The following is a 27258-nucleotide window of genomic DNA, read 5'->3' as shown; positions in this document are numbered from 1 at the left end:
GTTGGTTTTTTCAAATTTATACTGATACTAATCCGATTGGATCGCAACTATAATCAGCTTCTGATTTTGTTAAAATTTTCGCTTTATAGTTACCATTAAAAAGTTAAATAAATAATCAATGAAATAACTCTTCCGAATTTATCCAGATATATAATGGCGGGCGATACCGCTTAATGAAACTGTATGGGATTGATATAACATGACGCTGATTCCATACAAATAAATTTTAATAGAATACAATGTAAATACGTTTAACCTAAAAATAAATTAATAATATAGCCTGTAGATCTGGGCCTCAGATTTCTATGTCTGTGATAATCATTTGTCAACTTAATATACAAGTAGGTGATCAGCCTCCTGTGCCTACACACCGTCGAATTTTTGGGTCTAAGCAAGCCGGTTTTCCTTCATCGTTCGAGTGGCTAAGTGCAAAGCCAGGAATCAAACCTAAGGATGTCAAGTCGCACGCTAAAGCCACTAAGCCAAATTTCTCTCGTTACCTTAATGCTAAGGTAAGGTAATTTGTAGTTACCTTTATTAATTTTCGGAATTTCAAGGTAATCAAACTCGAAGAAAGCTTCGATGGAAATGCAACTGTCACTTGGACTTCCAATTCTGTGTACAAAAACGTTGACAACATAGTGTCATATAAATGGGACGTTAATGGATCTAAATATATAGACTATGTATTAAATACACCGGTTTATGAAAAGGAACCTACCTTTACTCTGAAGGGTTCATATCAAAAAGATATGTTGCACGATTATCATGTTGTCAAGTAAGTTTTTTATTCATTTACTAATTGGAACTTTTTTTTCATGATTGTTATCAATAATAAGTGTTAAAATTTAGTACTCAGAGTATCAGTAAGTCAAATTTTAAGTTATTTTTAACTACTAATTTACACAAAGCTAATAAAAAATATCATTTATATTTATAGATTAAAAAAAATATTTCGTTAAATTTTTTTCTTATTTTTCAGAGGGCGTATGCATCAACCAGGAAGTAGTCAAACCGGTGAAGTTGACATTAGATATGGAGGGTTGAAGCATTCTGACGGACATTTTAATATGTCCACACCATTTTCGAGGTTGCCTTGGCTGAAGTCAATATTTAATGTAAGTGGATTTTTAATTTAATTTACTAAACATTGATTTCAGAGGGGTTTTAGGTTTTTTTAATGAATCCCTTATTCAAACTGTTGTTGGGGTATAAAATACCTAATCTAAACGCCTAATCAGAAATTAGATGCTGTTTCTGTTCTGTTATTTAGATGACAGCACATTCACTTATCAAATTTTATTTAGACGGCTCTCGTTCGACAAAATCTATCGTTAAATTATTTACATAATTTCAAATTTAATTGCAGGTAATGCTAGAGCTAGCTCTTATGTTGAAATCTTAATAATCGTTCATCCTGCGTAATTTCATTTTGCTCGCTTATATTAAGGAGAATAGAGAGAGAATTATCTTAATATTATAGAAATTCCTAGATATAATTGCCGATTTTATACGATTTCAGATTAACAACCTGGAAGAGATATCAGACAATAAAGTAGATTTATTCTGGCCGAACCATACCACGTCAATAAATACGACTCATACTTACCAAAAACAACAGAACGGCTTCACACAAACGGGCACTATTGCTCTTTCAATTCCATTGAGTACTCAACACTTAGTTAGCACAGACTACTTCTACATACAAGGAGACAAATGGAGCAATGGAAATACCACAATCGATTTCGACTCGGAAAGATTCGTTAAGGGTAGCTTTAATCAGATACTTAGTAAGAGCGACAGGAATTTGGACCTTGCTACCACAGATATAGAGGTCGAAAACGAACATACGCCTGTGGGAATTAAGTATATACACGAATATGATGATACAGGAGATACGGTAAATATATTCCGATATATATTAATAGTAAATTTTCTTTCATTTTATAATTTATGTTCATCATCATAATACCTTATGTATTTTAGTACTAGGTGAAATTGCAATTTCAATAACCAAGGATTGATCCAATTTACCGACTTTAAAAACCAAGAAAGTTTTTATCTATCGATCTCGGTGAACTGTGGTAGAATATTGAATAACTAAATATTTACAGGACGTAAAACAAGCTACAGTATTCCATTTACACAATGCCACAAAGTTCAACGTTACTGGTAAGTTAGATGTGCAGACATACGACATTGGCAAAAAGATGCAGTTCACGGCCATCCAGGGTAATCGAACCTGGACCTTCGACAATAAATATGAAGCTAAGGATCGCGAACTGACCCAGGGTAGCAAATTAACATGGGCGGAAGATGTATGGATTCAGTATAATATTCATGTTACTAATATGAGTGTGGTAAGTTTTTATAGTTTTAAGAGTTTAATTTAACATAAGTTTCATTAACATAAGCTTTCTGTTTCTACCAAGCACAATCATAACGCGAGGTATCAAACCAAAGCTATAAACTAAGCACGCTAAATGTTAAGCAAATTTTTTAGTAGGAAAGAAATATGTACGTATAAATTCTAAGAGAAAAATTACGTATACGTTCCGAAAACGTTTCAAGTGGTATTTGATGTAACATATCACTTTAGGAGAGTATATTGCCAAGTTTTTTCTACCATCCTTGATATAAGAACTGGCAGTAAATGTAAAATTAGAAGAATTTAATATGTATTTCTTTTTTTACGTCATGAGTATAAATTGTGTTACCTATGAATAAAAGATTTTGATTTATGGTTATTAAAATCTTCTTACTCCTTACATCCTTTAACAAAGCATAACGATACTTTAAATCAATAAACAGTTTCAATATAACTTCATATTTGCAGGATTTTGGTATCTTTACCCTATTTTCAAGAAAATTTATTTTTAACAGGACGAAACAGAATCGCAAGAAATTGTAATGGATATTGAATATCCGATGCGTAATTTCCGTGTGGCCGCAATATACCATCTTCAAGACTCTTTGGTGGATGGAAAAGCAGATCTTCTATGGAATGTGAGGGCCGAGAACAAGACTGCCCAAATAAGTGGCAAATGGGAAAATCCCCCGAATCCAGAGGGAAATTTGCACAATGTGAACTTTGCGTTATCCCATCCGTCATTTAAAAAGGTATTGATTCTCTTTGTTTACTCAAAATTTAAATATTGTTGTAAAAAAATATTTGGTTGGTTTTGGTTTAAGTGCTGAGAACAAAGACGTTTGAGCTGCTACATCTTGGATAAAAAATAATATTGAAGATAAGAGATCAGGGAAATTAAAAATGTGTTTAAATTTCAAGTATACATATCTGTTATTCTTACGGTCAATAAGAATTACTTCACAATAACTAAAAATAAACTAAATGCCGATAGTATTTGGCAGAATGACCAGCGCTGTGGAACAGTCTGCTTCTCAGCATAATGCTGAGCCAGGGCCAATTACAACCACAACCCACACGTATTATACACTTAAAACGGACCTTGTTCTTTAAAAGAAAAAGTTATCTCTTATTATTTCTCTTTACTATATTGTGTGTTTATGTGTGTGTGTGTGTGTGTGTGAGGTTGTGCGTTTCTGTGTGTGTATTAGTAATAAATATTATGTATATGTCCTTTGTCATTAGTCTTTACAATATAGGTAACACATATCGTAATGAATATGGATCGTCCATAATAGTCGGCTTACATAACCTCTAAATGAGTAAAATTCTTTCCAGGACGTAACCTTGAAAGGCCAGTATCTAAGTTCCCCAGTGGTCATGTCCAATATATCCCTAGAACTACAATACTCGGACTATGACAACGAATACCTAAAACTGAATTCGATATTAACTGACAATTCAAACGGACCAATACGTGACTACAAATTTTCATTGAAATGCACTCATCCATCCACGAATTTGGATCTAGATATGAACACTGATATATCCATACAAAGCAGATGGTATCACTTGAGCAATTTCTACAAGTTTCAAAAGTCATTGTTCTATGAAAAACTTCGGAGTAACAAGCTATTGGTGGATTTGAATAAAAGTTCTGTTAATTGGGAGGTAAGTGTGTCTATTACATTTTTCATTTATTCTCAAAATTTTAAAAAAATTTGGTCAGAATTAATATATGTACAGATACCGGCAAACTTCTTGAGCATTAAACAAGGGAGTGGGGGAAAGAAAAGTCATCCCCCCCACCACCACAGTATTACCTAAAAATCGCTTCTGCGCAGGCAAGAACATTTGTTCAAGGTCTTCTCCTCTTGTTTTTTTTTTAATTAACAAATAAGTATTGAATTTGATTTGTTATGTTTCAGCGTGTAAATGAGACGTACTACTACAAAGTGAACGGTACATGGTCGTTAGTGTATCCTCTGTACCAAGTCCGAGGTTTTGTCGAGCGGCCAGATGCAAACGATACGACTGTCGCTCAACTGTCTATGATCGATAAGGCATTTATTGCTCACTATAATAGTACTGATGGTATGTAATTAGGGTAAATTATTTTTAACACACGGATCTAAAGTCAAAGGCAATAAATGGATGAAAGGAAGTGGTGGGGAGCATTCTAGAATGCTTCGTATAAATCAAATCGTATCCTAATTTCATTATCAACCCTAACTCAGAAATTGGTTCGGGTATGCTCACGATTTAGGGCTAATTATAGTCTGTGGATTTTAGAGCCCTGTAGCCGCTTTAAAAAAAATTGTAAACATATCATCATCGGCAAGAATCATACCTACGTCGAATTCTATATAACTTAAAAAATATTTAATATGTATAATAATCAACTAAAAACGTTATGTACGGGAACTTGGTACATAAAATGAAAATAAATGCATACTTGTTTTGATAAACTAATTGATTAGTTTTTCTACTGATTTCCAGATATTTCGTTCCACTTAATTGGCGAAATCATTGACACTAGATCCGCTCAACTTAACGCTTGGAGGAACTACGATGACGTCACAACCGTCGACATAGCCTCCTACATACGCCTTAATCATTCCCGATTACTGACAAGCTCTCTTGTTTGGCGTCCACAAATATTCGGGGAAATCAGATCACAAGCTGTATCTTCATTAAAAATAATATACGCTCAAATCAATGAAACTCTACTTATTATTAAGGAAGCTCCTATGGAGGCACATTTAGCATTACGAAACATCTGGAGCGATGCAAAACCGAGGGTCAGGGATTTCCTTGACGATTTGAATGATTTACACGTAATCAAGGATGACTTGGACGAATTCGAAAGATTTTTGAACGAATCGTACAACAAGAATGACTTTTACGTCAAGGATATAGTTGAATTCACGTATTACGTGCTAGACGAGATGGCTATACGTAATCATTTGGAGAATTTGCCCGGCTTCGTGAATGATATGTGGGGAATGATGGGTAACACTAGTCAATCGATCAAAGATAGTCTGACGTACGTGATTGAGTCTATAAAAAAGGCGTACGCGAACTTCTTGGAGTCCGTCAACAAAGTGCTGGAAGCCGATTTAATGGAACTAGTATCGGAGAGATTGGAAGCAATTATATTGCAATACGACAACTTTGTTAGAGACTTGCATATGCGTTTTTTGGAGTATTGGGAGGAGACTTGGGTAAATGCGACTGCTCGATTGACGAAATACTGGCACGAGTTGTTAAAATCCATAGAGCCTTTGTTCTTCAAGATAGTGCATTACACAGAAGCCTTCGTGGTAGCTATTTGGAAAGAAGTTATGGACTTCTTCCACGAGAGGACACATGAATTAACGGACACGCCATATTTCAATTATGTATCTACATTTGGACACGAGATGGACAAGTAAGTATCAAAAGCTTCTCTTTTTTATATATTTTTAATCTGAGAAGTATTTAATCTAAGCACTTTGCAATAAAAAGTAAAATGCAAAAATCTGACGTTATAAATGCTTGTACTTTTATATATGTATGTAAATCAATTTTAAATAATATAGGGTCTGAATAATGCAAAAGCAACATAAACTATAAGTACACGTCAGACAATTATCTATTCTTCTTTTTTTAGAATCTACAAAGATCTAATGAACAACGACATAATTACGAACGTAAAGAAATATACAAGAAAACTATGGAATGTCATTTGGAGTAAAATCGAGAAATATATACCATTCACTGAAGAGTTCAAACAGTTGTACAATGAGTTTAAAACCGCTTGGGAGAACTTCTTGGAAACGCCACAAGTTGTTTACGTTAGAGAAAAGGTAATTAAACATTACGTAGTACGTACATACATGTACGTACATGCATACGTACGTACTTAGGTACGCAGAGTCGTAGATTCTAAAATCGTATTAAAAGGCTTTTTGTAAACAATTTATCTTTTTTTATTCCATCCTTAAATTTACATAGTTTTACGTTTATTCAAACACGATTTTAAAGTAAATATTTCATTATATTTTAGTGTAAAGAAGCATATGTTAGATTAAAATGGTGGTACGATTACTTCTTGATTGGCGACGCCTTGGACTCTCTATGGGAGATTTTGTATGAAAAAGTAACGGACTTCGCCAAAACTGCTCTTCAATATGAGGAACTGTAAGTAACAACTTAAGTAAAAATATTTCTATTTAATAAATAAAAAATACGTTCAATAACAGTATTGTCTTCAAACTATACTAACCTATAATTATTATATAATTATGATATAATTTTCATCTAACGTGTTAAAGTTTTTACCTAAATATTAGTTAATTAGTTTATTACCGATTTTTGGGCAGTAAAAGTTATTTTTATGAAATACATGGATAAATTAAATAATAAACAAATTGTTCAATATCTTTAAGAAATATTTAATTCGTTGCCCGTTTCATATTTATTTTTAATATTATAGACACCGTACACCGAAAACAAACTTCATATTCGACCCGCATAAGGGCAAAATCCTCCTCGAACAAAAACTACCGATGTCCTGGCACGCATTTAACCAAACTCCTGACTTCACTGAAATAGCTGAATATAAGGCAGTAAGAGACTTCCTTGATGAATGGGTCACAAGTAATAAAAGTATTTGGACGTATTACTATGAAATACGGCCATATTTAGATTTTAATAATATCCTACCACCATTTGCTGGTAAGTGTAAATAACTATTAAATAATTAAATGTTTTATTTTTTTTTCTAAATTACGATTATTTATTTAATTAATCAACTCGCAGGTATGGCAATGATGACAGGGCAAGGTACATTGGTAACATTTGACAAGGAGGTCTTCACAATATCGCAGCCGGGAACCTTCTTACTAACCAAAGACTACAGACAGAACAATTTCACAGTTCTTATGGAGAGCAACGAGCAGGGTCGTTATGATTTGGTTGTTTTAACTAAACGATCGCTGATTTATATCGATCTATATAAGGAGGTAAATATAACTCTCTAAAAAAAGTGTTGAAATTAACATCATTTCGATTTTGTTAATTTTAATCACTTCTATTTCTTTTAAATTCAGTCCTAAATGAACTAAATAATCTTCGTATTCAGATTTAAATAAGTAACATGTACATAGACAAACAAAGCTACTTTTTCCATAGACTAATAAACAAATTAAATAAAACATCTCTTAACACAAAATAGATAATAATCTAAAGAATCTTATTCAAGAAATATTATTATTTTTGTATTCCCATCAAATATGTTAGCATACCTATCATCATAGTATACACGAGACAACCAGGTTGTCTCATCGCAAAAGTTTTCCTCCTATATGTCAAAACGGTATTGAAATTTGACATACCCTAGAGTCTGAACGACTCGAACTACGAACTAACCCTAATTGTTTAAGAGGAAATTTAAAAAAAAATACTGTAAGGATGTAACATAGAACATTGGCGCTACAACTCAAGTTCTCCGTCTTGCATCTTCCTAATCATTTGTTCTTAATGGTCAAGAAGATAAGTGTTCTGCGCATGACACGGCAACTTTGTAGCATGCTGGTTTCTTTCCAATGTATTCCTCCATCGTAACATACAGGAATGTACAATTCATAGTAATTTTTACGCAATAACAAAAAAATATTTTTGCAGCAAGTTTCACTCGGCCGTTCGAAGCCTCTAAACTTACCGGCGTCTATAGAAAACTTCATCATAGATAGGCAAGCCGATACAATTCATATAGAGACCAGGACTGGACTGGAGGTACATTGTGACCTTCTCTTCAAAACTTGCAAGCTTCAAGTTGATGGTGAGCTTTTTTGTTGTTATTTATTGTAATTCAATGGATAGATGTAATATTATGATGAATTTTGAAGAGATATTTTCTTATAAATTAACACGTTATTATAATTTTTAATTTCTTTTACGAATTGAAAAAAATATTTTAAAACCTCTGTAGAAATAGGTGTATATGTTGGCTAAATCTATAGAGCAAAAAAAAACAACATAGGGAATGGAAGATAAATAGCGATTTAATTTTTTTTGATACCGCTATAGGTTGGTACTACGCAAGTCTTGGCGGGTTACTAGGAACGTATAACAATGAACAATACGACGAATTACAACTACCCAATAGTACAATCCGAGCGAATATCGATCAAGTGGCCAATGCCTGGCTGCTGAGACAGATGTCCTCCTCGCAACCCACCTGGGGTCCAGTTAATGATACACAGTGCGCCAAATTCTTTATGAACAAAGTTTCTCCTCTGCATCCGTGTTTCACTGTGGTAAGTTCAATAATTGCCCTATAACTTGTATTGATACGATATTCTGCGTTTGTTTTACTCATAATAGATTTATTTCAATTCAAAGCATCTGCATTGGGGGTCGAGATTGATTACCACGCGAGGTAGAGAACTTAAAAAATGCGTTGATAAAAACCACTTAACAACAATCTCCACCCCCGAGCCTACCCACTGGCCAAGCGACCCTGGAAGATTGCCTGATGTCCTGGACTTCTTTCTAATGAAGGGTCTCACGACTCTTTCATCACATTGATGGCTTTCTCGATGGTTCTTCAGCCCACATCCCAGTGATATTAACTATTAGTACCAACGTCCTGGAGTGCCAACGGAAACTAGTACTGTATAACAATAGAACAAATTGGCAAATGTTTCGTGAACTCGTTGAGGACGCCCTACTTCTGCGGATTTCACTAAAGAATGAGGAGGAAATAGATGAGGCAGTCTTGGCATTTACGAGGGTGGTGCAGGATGCATGCTGGAGGAGTTCTGAGGAAGTGGGTCGGAAAAACACCAGACAGCTCTCTGTACCCCACGAAATTCAGGGCATGATCCTAGAGAAGAGAAGATTACGTAGAGTGTGGCACAATAATCGTCATCCCGCTGACAAAACAGCACTAAACATCTACGCTAAACACCTTAAACAGGCTATAAAAGATAATCTAGATGCTACTATTGAGGAAAACCTGAAGTCGTTAACAGCTACAAAAGACACCGACTACTCTCTCTGGAAGGCATGCAAAAATCTAAATCAACCAACAAACCCTAAACCACCTATACGTCTAGATAGAAGCAAGTGGGCTAGATCTAAACTAGAAAAAGCAAATGCTTTTGCTGACCATCTAGCTAAAGTATTTGTACCAAACGAAGCCACTCCAGGGTCGGATGAAGCAGAAATAGATGATATTCTCCAGCAGGATTTCCAATTGGATTTGCCCTTGAAGACTGTAACACCAAGGGAGGTACAAAGAACTATACAACAAATGGAGAATAGAAAGGCACCAGGTTTCGACCTCATTGACAAAAAGGTTCTTTCCGAATTGCCTCGTAAGGCTATAACCTACTTGACAACCCTTTTCAACCGGATTATAAGTGTTGGATACTTTCCAGCGCTATGGAAGGTTTCTCAAGTGATTATGGTCCATAAGCCCGGGAAATCGCCACATGAAGTCTCATCTTACCGACCTATAAGTCTTCTCCCGATTGTCTCTAAAGTACTAGAAAAGATATTACTACGACGACTCTTGCAAGCTATGAATGAAAATTCTGTAACTCCAGATCACCAATTCGGGTTTAGAGCACAACATGGCACCATTGAACAAACTCACAGGGTGTGTAAATTCATAAGCAATAGCCTCGAGCTAAAAGAGTACTGCTCCTCAGCTTTTCTGGACGTTCATCAGGCATTCGATCGGGTATGGCACAAGGGGCTCTTATGCAAGATCAAGTCACTTCTGCCTCATAGTTACTATGGAATCCTAGAGTCTTATATCACCGATAGAATATTCCAAGTGAAAGAGATGGATTGTACATCAGGCTTTCATGATATACTTGCAGGGGTACCTCAGGGCTCTGTACTTGGTCCAGTGCTGTACACCATATATACCTCAGATCTACCATGTACCCCTGGCGTCAATATTGCAACCTATGCAGACGATACCGCAATCCTGGCTTCGAGTAAACAACCGGAAGAAGCCACGTTAAAGCTCCAGCGAAGCCTAAATGAAATAAGCAACTGGTTCGATAAATGGAGAATCGGGGTAAACACGGGCAAGTCAGTGCAGGTGACATTCGCTCTGGGAAGAAGGACATGCCCGCCTGTCAACCTAGGAGGAAGGGAGCTGCCTCAAAGTGATACAGTCAAATATCTTGGACTGCACCTGGACCGTAGGTTGACATGGCAAAGGCATATCGAGGCAAAACGGCTTGAAATAAACTTGAAATACAAGAGGCTGCACTGGTTATTGGGTAGAAACTCGAAATTGTCCATCGACAACAAACTCCTTATTTACAATTCTGTTATAAAACCCGTGTGGACCTACGGAATACAATTGTGGGGAGCAACATGCGACTCTAATAAAACTAAAATTCAAAGAACACAAAATTACATCCTTAAACAAATAAGCAACTCGCCGTGGTTCATTAAAAACGCTGAAGTACATGAACACCTGGGCATACCTACAGTTAAAGCGGAAATAAAATTGTACGCCCAGAAGTACAAGACTAGGCTGGAAAATCATCCTAACCACCTAGCTGTTCAACTCACCCTACCCGAGTGTATAAGCCGTCTCAAAAGACGAAGAACCCTTGAGCTCGGCAACATTGTCTGAGCTAATATTATTATGGTAGATATTCCTATTGAGGAATGTCTCCACCCGTCAGTCTTCCTACAACTCATCTGCTCATATTCAGAAGACTGATTGCACGATGCGCTCTTGAAAAAAAAAAAAAAAAAAGATTTATTTCAAAGCCTATTTTAGCTTCAAGACCAATTTATATTGCTGAAAATAAAACCCAACTTTTAACGACCAAAACCTGATGAAGAAACTGTGAATTAAGAGATGTCTACACTTGCTTTTTAAAGTCCTGAAGTATTTACAAAATGTATTTTAAATATTATACTATTCCTTTTAGATCGACGCTCTTCCATTCTACTCAGAATGTGTACGTGGCGTAGACGCTTGCGCGCTCGCTAACTCGTACTTAGAACTTTGTGGACAACAACATGTTCCTACCCATATACCGGACCATTGTGTACAGTGAGTATTTTAGTTAAAAACTATTCTACTGTATTTCCTTTTAATAAGACTAGAGATCCCGCCCCGGCTTCGCCCATACAACCCTGACACTTTAACATTGAAAAAATATATACTGTCTGATTCCGTGCAGTAGTTTAGACTTATTATGCTGCCACTGACTTTACATTATTAGGCATTCATGACTAATAATAATAATGCATTAATGGAGATTAATTTCTTTTATTTTTTCCGGTATCATATCGGGCCTTTAACGATCACAAGTAACGTGACAATCGATTAAAAAAGAATTTTCCAAATCGGTTCAGTAGGCATAGAGATTACCATTATTATACTCGTATAAGTATATATTACCAAATTACCCATTGTTCCTTATATCATTCATTCTCATATTTTGTACTTTTACAAAATAATACAATTGTATAGATGCACAACGCCTCAAGGAGACATGGTGGAAGAAGGGTCCTTCCTGGAGTTACAAAGCCCGCCCAAATCCGCCGACATAGTATTTGTCGTCGAAGCTCAGTATTGTAACAAGAACGTGCGAAAACTGAAGAACATAGATCTTTTCATTGACACGTTTGATAGTAAATTGCAGGAGAATGGATTCTCTGACAACAGGTACGCTTTTTAGGCTAATTTATTTTTGATATTTTTATTATAATTTTACATAATCTAATTATAATTAATAGGTTGTATATAAGATTATATAAAATTCAATAGGTATTTAATCTTGAATGTTTCCTAGTTGTATTTAAGTAATTCATTGTATGCCACTTGTAAGTAATTTATTGTATGTAACATCTTGTGATAAAATCTATAGAATTATCGCTTACTCTACTAATTATTTTTAACCAAAACTACTCGTATATCTGATCTAAGGGAGTTCCAAAAGGGTATCTAAATCGAAATTAACATGTATAAATGTATAGACAAAAGTATTAATATTTTAAAACTGCATTAAGCAGACAATTGGATGATTAATTTTAATAATTAGAATCATAAATTTTTAGATATGCTGTAGTGGTGTATGGAGGCAGTGGGGTTTACCGCAAGCCACGAGCTCTGTATCATCAGAATAAATTGTTCACGAATACGGTGGACATACCACGTCATTTCGACACATTTACTATAGGTGAGATTTATTTTATCCTAGAAGTGTTTTTTTTTTGTTTTTGATAAGGAAATAAATGATATTTCACGGAAAATCGCTATATACCTGTCAAGAATTCTAAACCTCGGAAAAAATTTAGTTTGAACAAATTAATTGAATGAAATTTGGTACTAGAACGTGTTGTTACTTGATAACAAATTTATTATCAATTTTTTAATTAGTTATAGCCGCAACAACAGTAACACATAAGAAACAAAAAGATGTTACATAAACTAGAACCAATGATATATATAATTAATAAGGTTACAAAAATGAGACCAAAATTTAAAAACAAAAGGCTAAGAGTAAAGTGCTATCGAATGTACTTTCAAATCGATGATCAGATGGGTCGTCCGAAAAATCTAGAACATTCGGGCCTCCAACCCAAACATTACGCAACAAGATTGTTAAATCATAAAGCATTGCACTGTCTGCAATACATAAATCCTTTAGTTATTCTGTAATCCTATCAAATTTTCATTTTATATATTTGGATATATTTGTTTTATAGAAAAAAGTGACTTAGTCCGTGGAAACCGTACGGTTCGTTCGGACGTGTTCGCGGCCGTGCGATTCGCGAGCGGACTTCCGTTCCGTGCGGCAACGCCGCGCGCTCTATTCCTTATGCCCTGCACTAAGTGCGATGCTAGCCGAAGCGAGGTAAGAATATAATCTAAAGAGGTAATGTTTTTTCAGTGTAATGAATATTTGGGCTTGCATTATAGTAAGGAATTCTAAAATGTCCAATATTAAAAAGCAAACTAATTTAAGAAAATCCTAGGTTCTTGAATTGAATACAATTAAGTACCTTAATAAATAGATGCCCCAATGTAAGCACAAGTAAATCTTCAGTTAGTATACAATTTTTTTTTCAGTTGGACTATTCGACTATTTACCACCACCTGATGGAAAACTCGATCACTTTACACATACTAATGGATGAGGATTTCACGCTGTCCAAAAAACGAGTGGCAAAATATCTTTTTGGTGAGTGAACTTTTACGATTTGTGATAAAGGAAACTTTAAAGTAATGCGGGGGGGTAAATTCACCGCTTCGGAGACTAGTAATTTTTACGTATGGAAAAAATTGAAGGACCGAAAACTCATATGAAGTTGCATATAATGATACTTATGTTTGAAAATCCATTTTCGTTCGGCATTTAGCACATTTGTTGAACACACTGTATTACATATTAGTACGATCAAAACAGTGATATGTTTTCATATTTTAGATACATGATTGAAAGATTTAAAAAAACTAATCGCATAATGATTACACTTCTAGGTGTGGACAGTACTCTAGCGTACACAAACAAGGATTACGAAAGAGTAGTAGGCGACGCTGGATTGAGGAAACAAGTGAAGTTGCCTAAAGACAAACTGGGATTGTGCACCTCATTAGCACTTGAAACCAATGGTACAGTAAACTTAATTATAAAATATTATCAACATATATGGTTCTTTTTTCGGCAAATAAGCTGGCCAGTGTATCGCGCAAAATCTGACTCGGTAAATTTTAATTAATTATTTGAATTAAAATTCTATCGAGTATACTTCACAGATATTCTACTGATATCGAACCTAGAACCCGCCGGGTTGTACGCACCACAAAACGTTTCATTTATAAAGTTGGTGGCGAGTTACATACAACAACGTTGTTAGTTACACATTATAATTGGTTGTCGCAGGTACAATTTGGGCGGGCGGCAAGTTACAAGGGGAGCGCGGGGCGGCGCGGCGCTTTGCCACCGTAGTAGGGGCTAGAGCAGCTCGTGCTTCCAGCGTGTGCGCGGCGCCACGCTGCGAGTGCCGAGCGGCCAGGCTCCACTGCCGACCATGCACTTCACATGACCCGGTAACTAAGTCTTTAATTGCTAATACTGTTTCAACTCTATACTGTTTTTTTTTTTTGTTCTTCACAATCTCGTAGTTTCTGACTACTGTCAAAATTAAAAAAAAATTAATTTGACGTTCTCGAGTCTTCATCTAATGGTCTAAGATCCAGCCCTAAACGTCCTGCACCGAGGTGATTAATGAACGAAACATATTTTAAATGAAATTTACAATATTAAAAAATAAATAAACAATGGGTTCGCTGAAAAAATCCTGGACAGGCTGTATTAAATTATTAATTAAAAAATGATTTTTTATTGAAAATTGTACTGATGAGATTAATAAGAAAATCTTATACCAGCTGAAAGTATGAGACTTGCAGAATGTGCTATTGTTAGGTTCTTTATTTTTTTCCTGGACGGACACAAGGTTCACAGGTATACACAGGTATATTAATAGTAGGTTTTTACACTGAAATGATTAATCAATAAATTTTATATCAATGTGAGCGCTGTTTTATAGCAAACACGTTGATATAAGGTTCACTGCAAAAATGTTGGTCCTAAGTGCGGTTCGCGAATTTTGAAAATTTGAATTTTAGTCCGGCTGGGAACAGGCCGACAAAGAAGTCCGAGCTGAGTATCTCATGGGACAGAAAAAGATGCAACAATAATGCACAGGTGTTATCAAGCGTGTTCGTTTGATTTTTTTTTTGAATGGAATCTCGCTGATGGCCTTAAGGGCCTTTACAGCTCAGCATGGGCTGTTTGGCGAGCTTAGCTCGGCCTGAATGGGTGGGGTTCCCGGGACTCGCGCAAGGGCGTCTCCTGTGAGACTCGAACCTCGGCTTAGGCCGTCGCGGGGGGGTCAATCGCCTGAAGTGCAGGACGGAAGCTTGTTCGTTTGATAACACCCGTGCCGATTCCATTCCAAAAAAAAAAAAAAACAAACGAACACGCTTGATAACACCCGTGCATTATTGTTGCATCTTTTTCTGTCCCATGAGATACTCAGCTCGGACTTCTTTGTCGGCCGTTCCCAGCCGGACTAAAATTCAAATTTTCAAAATTCGCGAACCGCACTTAGGACCAACATTTTTGCAGTGAACCTTATATCAACGTGTTTGCAATAAAACAGCGCTCAAATTGATATAAAATTTATTGATTAATCATTTCAGTGTAAAAACCTACTATTAATATACCTGTGTATACCTGTGAACCTTGTGTCCGTCCAGGAAAAAAATAAAGAACCTAACAATAGCACATTCTGCAAGTCTCATACTTTCAGCTGGTATAAGATTTTCTTATTAATCTCATCAGTACAATTTTCAATAAAAAATCATTTTTTAATTAATAATTTAATACAGCCTGTCCAGGATTTTTTCAGCGAACCCATTGTTTATTTATTTTTTAATATTGTAAATTTCATTTAAAATATGTTTCGTTCATTAATCACCTCGGTGCAGGACGATTTAGGGTTGGATCTCCTACTATAACAAACACACTCGTTGTATTACTAGATAACTTGCTGACATACTAAAAAAATTGGTTTATCGTTTAAATATTTATTTAATTACATAGTCATCATACTACTAAAGCATTTAAACCAATTTATATAAATATTGTAATAATCTTATGAGACACATTAAAAATATGAATATGTTTTCAGTTGGAGCTATCATTTTGGAACACTGAAGACATTGACGAGCTAATAGATATGGCAATGGACCCACCCAGTCTGCCGTCATTTAGGTGATACTCTAGGTTATTATAGCAATTTAAGTATGTTTATGTGAACAAAAACCTTAGACAATATTTAATGAAACACAGGTTTCAAAATTCAGGTAAAGAAAAAAACAATGAAAATACAGATAGACAAACTTTTACAGATTTACATAATTAATATGAAAAAGATTTGTGTAGCTTCTATGCCCAGTATTTTTTAAACATCCTTCATATTTTTTTTTTATTTTATTATTGACAAAGAACAAAAATGTTAAATGTTTAAATTTCTCTATCCTGAAAATGGACCCTACAGCTTGACCTAGGTGTGACTAGAATCCTTGTTACAATAATTGTAAATGTATATTGTGTAGGACTAGTATAATTCATAACTAAAGTAAGGATTATATATTAATTGTATTTATTTTATGACAATTACTTATTTAGTGTAATAATTTATTGTTTTATTTTAATGCCTGCAATAAATTATTTTTACATGTGGTTGCTTATTTTATTAACACTTAAATGTTACTAGCTGCCCTCGCGAACTTCGTTTTTCTGTAATGCCTAGCCTATCTTGGAACATTTGGCTATACTACCCTAGAGACTATTTGGTTTTATGGAATGAATTTTTTTCCGGGTGGACAGTTATAAGGGATAATTAACTTAGGAAACTTATTTTATTAATTAAGTTTGAAAGATAGATGGTAGCCAATTCTCAAACTTACTCAATATGCATAAAAAACTTAGCCATTTTGGAGGATTATGGGAACCAACATAGTGACTCAAGAATTTTATATGTTAGATGTATTTGTTGTCATTAAACTTCAGATTGTTGTCCCATTAGCAAATAAAATACAATTAAAATTTTCAAAATAATTTCAGTCTTTATTAACAAAAATAGCTACATAAAGTATTTTTCTTATATGTCAACTAAAACTAATAATCACAATGAGAGGAACTAATGTATATGTTAAGCATCGGCATATTCCAACCACAATGTTGAATATACTTGATATTAAATATCTTTGACATATTTCCTGTATGTATTGTGTATTATTGCTAAAAATTAATATAACATTGTCACTATACTTTAAACTATAAAAAGCTAAATAAGAGAAAGAGAACAGTGCTTCCAAGAAGATTATTTGTGTAATTTATAAACCATAACAACACTAATTACTACTAACAGCACAGCTGATGCCTTATACATTAAATTGCAGAGAACTTTATTCTGGCCCCCCACAGAGTTGACAATCAGATTATTCATTAAAAACACTTGGTTGCTTTCCTCTATAAATGCGTCTTTCTCCTCTTCAGTCATCTTTTCAGCGATTTCATTCATTGCAGCTCTGAAGTCATTCTTCAATTGGGCTATATCTACTCCAGTGAAATCTGTCACTTTATCATTGTATCCAGCTGTGGCATCACTTTCTAAAATATATGTATATGAAAACATGTACTTGTGACTTATATTATAACCAAAACTTTTTATATATTTATTTACAATGAATGAACTAACTACAACTTAAGTTATTAATCAATAGTTTAAGATATTCTTAAATGTTGAGTTGAAGAGTTGAGACACATCATACTAATTTATGAGTTCTTTATTTAAAAATAATCCAAAATGAGCAACTTACTGTCTCCAAACATTTTGCGTTTCTTTGAAAGGATCTGTCCACCACTGAGTAGGCCCAGATACAAATGATAGATATAAGCCATTAAAAGCTGCGGGTTTTCTTTTTCTAAGTTTTGCAGGTGTTCCAAATAATTTTCTAAAGCGTTAGACTTGGGCAGAGACTTCCAATCTGGACCCAGATAATGAGCAAGGTCTTCTTCAAAGGCCACTTTTCTGTCAAGTTAGAATACTGTATATTTTATAAACTAAACCAATCAAAAATTTACAAGTAAATCTTTAGGAGCCATACCTGTATAAGAGTTTGTGAACAAATAATCTATCAAAGTCTGACGAGTTCAATCTTTTCTTCGCATCTTCCAGATAGGCAAAAATATGGTAAAATACATACAGTCCTCCACCCCATACTTTTTCATCACGTAATGCTAAAAAAATATCATAAAATTCGATAGAGAGGAAGTAAGTATATAATTTAATGAAAAAAAATAATAGCGAATATGCAATACCACTTACAAATAGCAAACTTTGCATTAACCAATGCATCGCTAACGGAATGAATTTTTCTGGTAGCTTTCCTCATGCGAGTAGTAAAAGGTTCACCACAAATTTGAGCCATTATTAAACACGAATGTACTCGAAAATTCTAAGCAAAGGAATAATCACGATTTCACAGCACTTACTTTTTTCTGTTATTTTTATTTTTTTGTAAGTCCCGAGCACAGACTACAACGTTATCGGTTGTTAGACATAGTTTAATCTCTTATCACAGATGTTTCAATCTTTGTCACAGACTGCATAAAACCTACATAGCAAGCTAGTTTGCTATCTTTAAAATAACACCATATCGTACAAAATAAACTTTGTAGACATATATGTGCCCACATCGCTGTCTGACTAATAAAAAATGTTTCCATGCGATTTATTTACATTAATATAATTCGTGGAAAACGTCCCTTGCCTGTGTGATAAAACAATAGAGGATTATAAGAACAAAATATTAAAACGAAACTCTTAATGTCAATTCAAATAAGGCGTCATTCTATAATAAACATAAAATTTTCTTTCATCTTGAACTAGCATTTCATGAGAAATATAAAGTGTTCCTGCTAGGCACTTCTACCTTCCGCAACAGAGGATGTATCCAACAACTCTTCTTTCTACTTTGTCTTCGAACGTATAACAATATAGGTAAATGTTGTTGGCGATTAAAGGTAGGACTCATTGTAAAGCCGAGGAATTTTAGTAAAGCACTGCGTTACGTCCGTTGCGACGGGGTGACATAGTTTTACTGATCGATTATTGTCGGATCGGATTACGGATATAGTGGAGAAGCGCAATCCGGCCTTTCGATATTTTTCTCATGACTCATTCCGGCTTCCGACGCCGAACCGGAGCAGTAGAGAAAGGGCCTTAGGCAACATGGAAGATATGGATATGTATATCTCGGATCCCAAATCTCAACGAGGGCGGATTGTCTTCTTAATAAAATCGGCATGGCTAAAGATGCTATGACGCGTTTAAGCAACATCTGGACGAAAAGTCTGTTTTTCATGGCAGTCAAACTATTGCATAAAATTCTTAAAAACCAAATGTAGTTTTGTCTTTGTCGATCTTTTAACTATGAGAACTACGGTGTATGGATTGTATATCTTAAGAGATCTCTCTAAAACCATAAAATAACTTAGTTTATTGAATTAATGTATGTAGGGTCAATTAATATAAGCGGCAACATCAATTTGGAACACAACTTATTTTTTTAAATTCTATATTTATGAACAAAAATCTAAAAACAAGTATTAGCCCCCTGTTCTCTTGTTGTATTGTTGCCGTTCTCTTCAAAACAATTGTCTTTAATAATATTTTAATAATAAATAATGAGGACAAAGGTTTATTAAAGTAGGGATGCCTACAGATTCAAATTTAATGACGTGGAATAAGTGATACCTGTCCATCCTATGTTCCATAATAAACATATTTTATTATTTTATTGGAAACCAAAAATAAAGTTTTAAAATATATAATATTAATTTTGTAAATAAAATAACTATCATAACATTTTTACGTTTATTACAAGAAAAAACAAACAACTGTGATAATATTTTTTACTTTTATGGATTCAACGTCATTCCTTTAGCATTATGGCGGATGTCACCAATTCCTGAAATAGAAATAAATTGTTACGCAATACTAAAATATAAAACAATATCGTACGCCGAATATTTATTTAACAATTTATATAAAACAACTACTCTTAAATTTTGAACCTAATCACATTCTAATACACTTGAACGACTTCTAAAAAAATGTATCTTTATACACTTATAATAGTTTGGGAAAAGGAAAATCTTTCGCTGTAGCCGTCTGCCAGGCTTTTGATTTATGGAATGCCTTAGCCATAAGTTCAAATGTCAAACACGCAATTTATAATATATAAAAATGTTTCCTATGCTCTGTGAAATAAGAAAGGCAAACGAAATCAATAACGTCATTCTCAAACAATAACCTGACCTAACGAAACCAGGATACTTAATATAAAATGAACGATGTTTATATTTAAAGCTTACCTTATGTGCTGCTAAATAGGGATGGTCGGTGGAAGCAGCAAGTATTTGAATAGCGTCCACTATCACGTCAGCCGCTTTCTTGACGTTCTTAGCGAATGCCTCTAGGACGTCACTAACACATACCTATTTATATTGTGTATTATTAATTATTTTGTATAAAATAACTATTTACTATTTTAACTATCTTAACTTTAATAAGTCTTATTAGATTCAATGTATAAAACACACATTTAAGCTGCTTCGGCCTTAGCTATTTAAAATACAAAACATTAATACACAGGAACAAATCTACAAATCGCATATTTTAAATTATTTTTATTGAATACGAAAGGGTAGACAGTATCTATGCGAACTAAACAACTTTATTCTTCATTATATATGTATATTGTTTAAAAATTGTTGTTAATAGTATGAACTATGCACAGTTTATCTTTTCATCAGGACCGTGTGGATGTTATGTACAATTCAGGAAATACCTATATTGAAAAATTAAACAAAAACGACAAATTCTGTCAATACAATTTTTTACAGAATAACCTAAATCATGTTTTATTCTATTTGTGCTTTGTATTCATGTTTTATTAAAAGTATTGATAGGAGCGCGACAATTTGCTTAATCGATCTAATAACTGACCGGGTAGTCTATTAGCTGCGGTGGCAAATACCTAAACGTTCTCCATGGACAAGACCTCTCTAGAAGTACATAGCTCGGATATGTAATTAGTTTTTTTTTTGTGATATGAAATATCCGACATGTCAAATCCTTGTGACTGAGGTCAGTAAAACCATTTTATGAATTAGTTATTTTATCAATTAGGCCGAATTCCTACTCGGACTTACCGATTTTTCGTTATCCCTCCAACAGTCATAATCTGTGACAAGAGCAACCGCAGCATAACTCAAACCAGCTTCTTTGGCTAACACAACCTGAGATGGAAAGAAAATCTCAATACTAAATATATCGAAAGAAATTTTTTGATTGCTTTGGCAGTGTAACTCTGTATGAATTAATTACGCATAAACGAAAATGATTACATCATTTGTATCGTTCAATTATGACTTAATTAACAAATACATAAAAAATCAGTTTATCAAAAGTCCTAAGTGATTATTTTAGGAGCCACGAGTGTTGTTGTTTGACGACAATTGCTTGATTCAAACTTATGTACAAAACTATTTCATAATTTTAAAATGATTACATTTGAATATTAATCTTTCAAGACTACTTCAGAACGAAGATATACAAACAAATAATCTAGGTCTCCGTCTAAGACATAATTTTCATATCATAATATTACAGTTATACCTCTGGGACTGTTGTCATATTGACCAGATGACCTCCCCACTGACGATGCATAAGACTCTCAGCACGGCTTGAAAATCTGAAGGGTTTTAGTAGAATTTATGTATTATAAAAAAATTGGTATAAAAAATAACCTCTGTCGTAATTTTATCAATGTCGACTTATATGTACTTATTGCAAAGTATTATGAATTCCAATTGGTTTTGGTAATTTTAAATCATGATACAATCGTGTGGCGTCCAAAGGCCGGGATGTGTCTTTCTCTACAATATGGTGAGTGGTTGAGCTGGCCATGCGTCGTACTCGTGAACAGGTGCTAACTGTGATGACTCAACGGACTTAAGCCGTTGTATATATTTAAGCTAGGCTTTATGTATTTTGCGCCTTGATTCACATCAAACGTTTGCGTGTTGTTCCTACCCACCTAAGTGGATTCTCCTATTCCACAGTGATAGAAATAAAACGTTTGGTTTGAGAACTGGCAGTAAATGTACATTAATAAGCATATTTATTTCTGACCTTCATAAGTGTAATATATCACCTACATGAAAAAATGGCTTGGTTGTTTATTTACCAAATTTATTTCAAAAACAATTAGGTCATTAGCATAACATGTAATTATGTATACGATACTATGCTATTTGGTAACAGTAACTAATTGCGAACATAATGAAGTTGTAAAAAAGACCAATGCCGATGAAAAGAATCGCGATCTGGCCTGAATATTGTATATTTTTTCCCGGGTTAAATTTCGAAAAAAGAATTGCCAGCAAACAAAACTAGGTTAGAGGTCAATCCAATGGTAATTTTACTGGTAAGATGTTACCATTGGAGAATCGTAGTTTTTTCTATATCGTATGCTTTTATATACGAATGCCCCAACCGTTCAATTAAATTTAAATTATTTTTACCCTCTATCCCATTATCTGATTTGTCCCTCCTTTCTTAGCGATATCTAGATCGATCATTCTGCTAAATAAGATAAGTCTAGGTTTTATGAATTAACGTAGTTTTGTCCCATCGGTTTGTTTGCCAGTAAGTACTTGTAATAAATCTACATACATATGCTGTTACTTAACGTACTAATGTATCAGTGTGCCGAGCGTTGACAAGCAAAATGAACAATCAAAATAAGTTATCTTAATAAAGACATTAATTAATTATATTACCTTGGTCCCTGTATAGTAACAACAGTTCCCTTGTGGTGACATAAATAATTCCGTGCTCGTGCGGCGGTTGATAGAGCACTGCGAGCTACTTCACAAAAAGCAGGGCTCATTGGAAGGTGGCAGACGCCTTTGGGCCCACCTTCGGTTCGATCGTAAAAAGTACATTTTCTACCCCAAGTCCTAGGCACAAGAAAAATTCGAATTCAACGACATTATAGACTCATCAACATTCATATACTTATAATTAAACAATTTTTTGAAGTTTGTTATGCCGTAGACATTTTTATCATTTAAACTCTTTGAAGAAAATACATTTTCTACCTATCTATCTACTTATATACCTTTTTACTAGTCTGGCCATAAGTTTTATTACAGATGAAAATGCATTTTTTTAACACTTCAATGATTTTGAATTAGGTTTCAAACGTATTCTGATATACTTTAACCTCTGTCGTCATTATAGAATTATATGTACCCATGACAAGAAGAGCCCCTACATGGGCTGTTAAAGCCAGAATTCGTCAAAACCCCATAAGAAGCAAAGACTCTTCTGAAAGACCCAAAAAACCCAGTGTGTTAAACATAGAATTGTACTGATCATATACTTGCCTGAATAGAATAAAAATACCTACAATAAACATGGGTATCATCATATCACCTAACGTCTATTTTGACTTCTTTGACATATGAAAATGTTCATTCCTATTTAATTTCAAAAACTTGTAAAGAATTACCGATCAATAAAGTCATCTACGATAACCAGCGAGCCGGGCTGATAATCCTCGTGCAGACTGCCGGTGGCCGTAGTTGCCAACACGTGAGTACACCCCACTTCCTTCAAAGCCCAAATATTCGCACGGTAATTCACGTCACTGCATTTGAAACAATGGACGATAAAAAATTGTTCTGCCTTAGTTTAATACCGATTCACGCCTGAGTCGTTAATCGTATTAAGGTAATAAACATGTAAGATAACATACATTAATGTAAAGTTAAAATAAAATAAATACATTATATTATTTTTTTCAATTTATACAAAGGATATGTTTTTCTGTCAATTATATATTCGATAGTATATAATCTATATGCAATGTATAAACAATATTTAATAAAACATCTAATTATAAATATGAACCATTCTTGGAGCCACTTAAACATTTAAAAAAACGGTAATCAAATCAAAAATTCAGATAAATTCTAAACGCAGAACATTTATAGACATAAAGATATTGCCTATATTTTTTTTAAATAAAATAAACAGTGGTACCAGTAACTAACTAATTATATATTGACCATCTGTCAGATGAGAGCAATGTATAATAACTGGTTATGCACTTCTTGCACTCATCATTTTTTTTATTTATTGTTTTCTTTTCTTACTAGGGTTGCCTGGAAGAGATCGCTTGTTAGCGATAAGGCCGCCCGTTGCATCCCTTGTAATTTATATATATTGTGTTATTTGTGTTTCTTTCTAGCAACGAAGTGTGAATAAATAAATAAATATATTTTTTTAATCAGTTCAAATATATAATTTTTAGTACCTTGGTTGAAACTGATGTTTCCGTCCATGTCTTGCCAAAATTACACACGGAACTCCCTTAATAACTCCTTCAAGTAAAACATCTGAAGGGTTGCCGAAGGGCGTAGAAACAACGCGTTCCACGGGGTTTTCAAATAATCCTGGTTCATCAAAGCCTGACCCTCCAATTATGCCAATCTAAAGTATTTTGTAACAGTTAATGCAATTATTGACATGTAATCTCATCGAAAATCGAAATATAATCTCAGCATAAAACTCAACAAACATAACAAACCAGAGTAAAATATTTTTTTTTACCTTAACATAGTTTCAAATAACAATTATTAAACAAGCGCAAAAAAGTAATTGAAATGTAAGAAAATCAATGATTATATTATGGACCATCTGTCAGATGAGAGCAATGTATAAGTAGATTAACTTAAATTGGGTGGGATTGATTTGCTCCAGTGCAAACAATTTGTATTAAAAACTTGGCGATTGAAAAGAATGGAGGAAAGTTTCTTGCCAGTTCTTCTTACCCGCTCTACGCCCTGGACTTGCGAACTGGTTGTAAATATAAATTTACAATTAATTTAATATTTTTCATAAGTGTACAGTACATGTTTACCTATATGAATAAAGATATTTTTTATTTGATTTGAAATGTTTCTAAAGTTTGAATGAATGAATTAACTACTCTAGACTACTACAGACTACTATAATCATAATGTTTGTTACTAGAGAAGGCACCTCACCTTAAAAAATTGTATACATTCATTATGAATAACAAATACACCATTTATTGATAAATAATATTTTAATTTACCCTCTACACAACAACTAATACATATAACAAACAACTATTTATCATCCATTTCACTTATTATCAAGGCCTTGTTGAAATTTGACTTCCTTTGTTTGTTCCTTGGCATTTTGAAGAGATTGTGCTATTGTGAAATATTTCTTTGCCTGTTCTAAGTCTTTTTCTACCCCATCTCCTTTTTTATACATAAGACTAACATTAGCGCAAGCATAAACATGTCCTAGCTCACAACCTTTCAGAGCAAAGGAAAATGCTTGTTTCAAATCTGGTTTGATCAAAAAATCTAAGTTTTTATTCTTCTCAGGTTTGTGAGGGTTATACTCCTTTGGGTTTTTGGGTACTCCAGTTAAGTACATTCCTGAGAGATAGTGGCATGCCATGTTCTCTCTGTTATCACAAGCTTTCTTTAAGTAATTATAACCTAAAAAATGGAAGAACTAGTGAAAATATATTCCAAATAAATTTAAATATCATTGTGTTTTATGATGTTTTAAAATATATATTTTTTTAAATGTATTTATTGTAACGTTAAAACATTGACAAGATTGATATGCAGCAATGTTTTGATATAATGAACTCAAAATATAGAGGGGATCAACGTAAATTCAAATAACTTACCTTTCGGAACATCTCGTTCAACAGATCCATCAGGACTTACGGCTGTCAAGAGTAAGCCAGCATGTAGACAAGATGTAGGATCATTATTTTCACAACCTTTCTCGAAATATTTTAGAGCTTCAGCGGGTTCGCTCTTATTACTGCCTTTACCGATTAATTTATAATTTCCATACTTCAGGCATGATTTACCGTAGTTGTAATCTAAACAATTGCTTTTAAACACTGTAGCAGCCTTTTCAAAATCCTTCTTTATCGCTTCTAAATAATCTCCTAAGAGATGGCATACTTCAGGCTTTTTCTCTTTATAACATCCAAATCTGTATTCAATACCGAGGTTTTCTACAAACTCCTTGACCTCTTCTTCTTTTTTTAAATCATAGCCCGACATTTCGTAACAATTTTGTGATATTAGATAAAAATCGACCCCTAAGAGGTTAGATAATACTATGATATTAGAACTTTTGAAACATGTCAAAATGATAACGCTTATCACTTCGTAAACATATCGTTGAACAACTTTTCTTATTAAATTAATACAAATTAATTTTATATTAGAATTGTATAATTTAAAATATAATAGTTACACTGTATTAAGGGATGAATAGTTTATAATAAAAAGTTATTTACCTTAATCTTCTTAGAATCACCCATGCTTTTAATATTTATTATTACTGACTTGAATATTCGTATAACAGTTTAATGAAAATTTTAAATTAAATAAATATTTTACACTGGAGGCAGTACACGGAACGTTACAGAAGCACTAATTGAATTAAAATAGAAACTTTAATCTTTATACTACAACTTTATTGCCATTATTGACTTTCGGCAGTATACAGTACAATATTCACAGAATACTATTTCATACATCGATATATTTTATTTATTTTTCTGTGAGCCATTGTCAATGACTAACGATCTTGTAGTCACAGATAAAAACTTACGTAGGTCAGGTTATAATCATGGCCGAATGTTTAATATTACCACCGAAATTATTGTCTATAATAACTTAGTATTTAGAAAAAATAAGACACGTTTCTGCTTTGTTAGATGCAAGAAGCTATAATTTCCATTATATATATAAAAAAAGTATAATTTATTTTTCATCAAACTAACAAAACAAGTCTTTAAAAAACATTTATATGGGGACCCCAAAACAGTTTTAATTCAATCGTTTAATCAATGTAATAAATAAAATATGTCCAATCTTTATAACATTAACAATAAAAGGGAAAACATTTAATATTAATTAATAATCAGCATAATATAAGTATTTAATTTCCAGCAAAATTCTCGACTTCATTAACATTTTAGCACGGGTCTTAAATTAAAGAGGCTATTGTAGAGAAAGGATGGTGAACGGTTCCTCCAACCTAGAGGGACAAGTGTAAACTCACTGGTCAGCTGTTTTTATTTTAAGAATTGGATCTCGCTGTTGGCTTGAAGGATCTTGACAGCTCAGCTCGGTCGGTTT

At 33.7% G+C, this 27258-nt stretch overlaps 4 protein-coding genes across 4 annotated transcripts in view; 1 reads left to right on the top strand and 3 right to left on the bottom strand.

The window, feature by feature from the left end:
* LOC110995124 overlaps positions 1-16650 on the top strand; it is a 52249-nt gene extending 35599 nt beyond the window's left edge. The window contains exons 48-69 of the mRNA XM_022262135.2: positions 558-778; positions 983-1118; positions 1523-1900; positions 2115-2360; positions 2884-3120; positions 3707-4039; positions 4297-4462; positions 4868-5798; positions 6021-6216; positions 6417-6550; positions 6846-7087; positions 7172-7374; positions 8036-8192; positions 8441-8670; positions 11320-11444; positions 11868-12062; positions 12455-12576; positions 13106-13254; positions 13470-13581; positions 13881-14012; positions 14284-14450; positions 16097-16650. Coding sequence (XP_022117827.2) covers positions 558-778; positions 983-1118; positions 1523-1900; positions 2115-2360; positions 2884-3120; positions 3707-4039; positions 4297-4462; positions 4868-5798; positions 6021-6216; positions 6417-6550; positions 6846-7087; positions 7172-7374; positions 8036-8192; positions 8441-8670; positions 11320-11444; positions 11868-12062; positions 12455-12576; positions 13106-13254; positions 13470-13581; positions 13881-14012; positions 14284-14450; positions 16097-16183 — 4899 coding nt within the window. The 3' untranslated portion in view covers positions 16184-16650. The remainder of the gene's footprint in view (positions 1-557; positions 779-982; positions 1119-1522; positions 1901-2114; positions 2361-2883; positions 3121-3706; positions 4040-4296; positions 4463-4867; positions 5799-6020; positions 6217-6416; positions 6551-6845; positions 7088-7171; positions 7375-8035; positions 8193-8440; positions 8671-11319; positions 11445-11867; positions 12063-12454; positions 12577-13105; positions 13255-13469; positions 13582-13880; positions 14013-14283; positions 14451-16096) is intronic.
* A 365-nt stretch (positions 16651-17015) lies between these two features.
* Positions 17016-18531, bottom strand: LOC110995109 (heme oxygenase 1). Its single transcript, XM_022262110.2, has 4 exons — positions 18302-18531; positions 18081-18213; positions 17793-18004; positions 17016-17583 (listed from the first exon to the last, which is right to left on the bottom strand). Exons 1-4 carry the CDS (start codon positions 18402-18404, stop codon positions 17294-17296), a joined length of 738 nt encoding a protein of 245 aa, XP_022117802.1. The 5' UTR covers positions 18405-18531; the 3' UTR covers positions 17016-17293.
* Positions 18532-19838: 1307 nt separating this feature from the next.
* Positions 19839-26549, bottom strand: LOC110995106 (S-methyl-5'-thioadenosine phosphorylase). The gene is made up of 8 exons (XM_045628784.1): positions 26412-26549; positions 24366-24541; positions 23559-23696; positions 22825-23004; positions 21659-21734; positions 21193-21279; positions 20353-20475; positions 19839-19946 (listed from the first exon to the last, which is right to left on the bottom strand). Exons 1-8 carry the CDS (start codon positions 26433-26435, stop codon positions 19911-19913), a joined length of 840 nt encoding a protein of 279 aa, XP_045484740.1. The 5' UTR covers positions 26436-26549; the 3' UTR covers positions 19839-19910.
* Positions 25142-26210, bottom strand: LOC110995146 (cytochrome c oxidase assembly factor 7 homolog). Its single transcript, XM_022262169.2, has 2 exons — positions 25785-26210; positions 25142-25587 (listed from the first exon to the last, which is right to left on the bottom strand). Exons 1-2 carry the CDS (start codon positions 26170-26172, stop codon positions 25220-25222), a joined length of 756 nt encoding a protein of 251 aa, XP_022117861.1. The 5' UTR covers positions 26173-26210; the 3' UTR covers positions 25142-25219.
* Positions 26550-27258: the final 709 nt, after the last annotated feature.

This window comes from Pieris rapae, chromosome 7, assembly GCF_905147795.1.
Source record: "Pieris rapae chromosome 7, ilPieRapa1.1, whole genome shotgun sequence".
Taxonomy (NCBI): Eukaryota; Metazoa; Arthropoda; class Insecta; order Lepidoptera; family Pieridae; genus Pieris; species Pieris rapae.
This window is presented reverse-complemented; position numbering and strand designations above follow the sequence as displayed.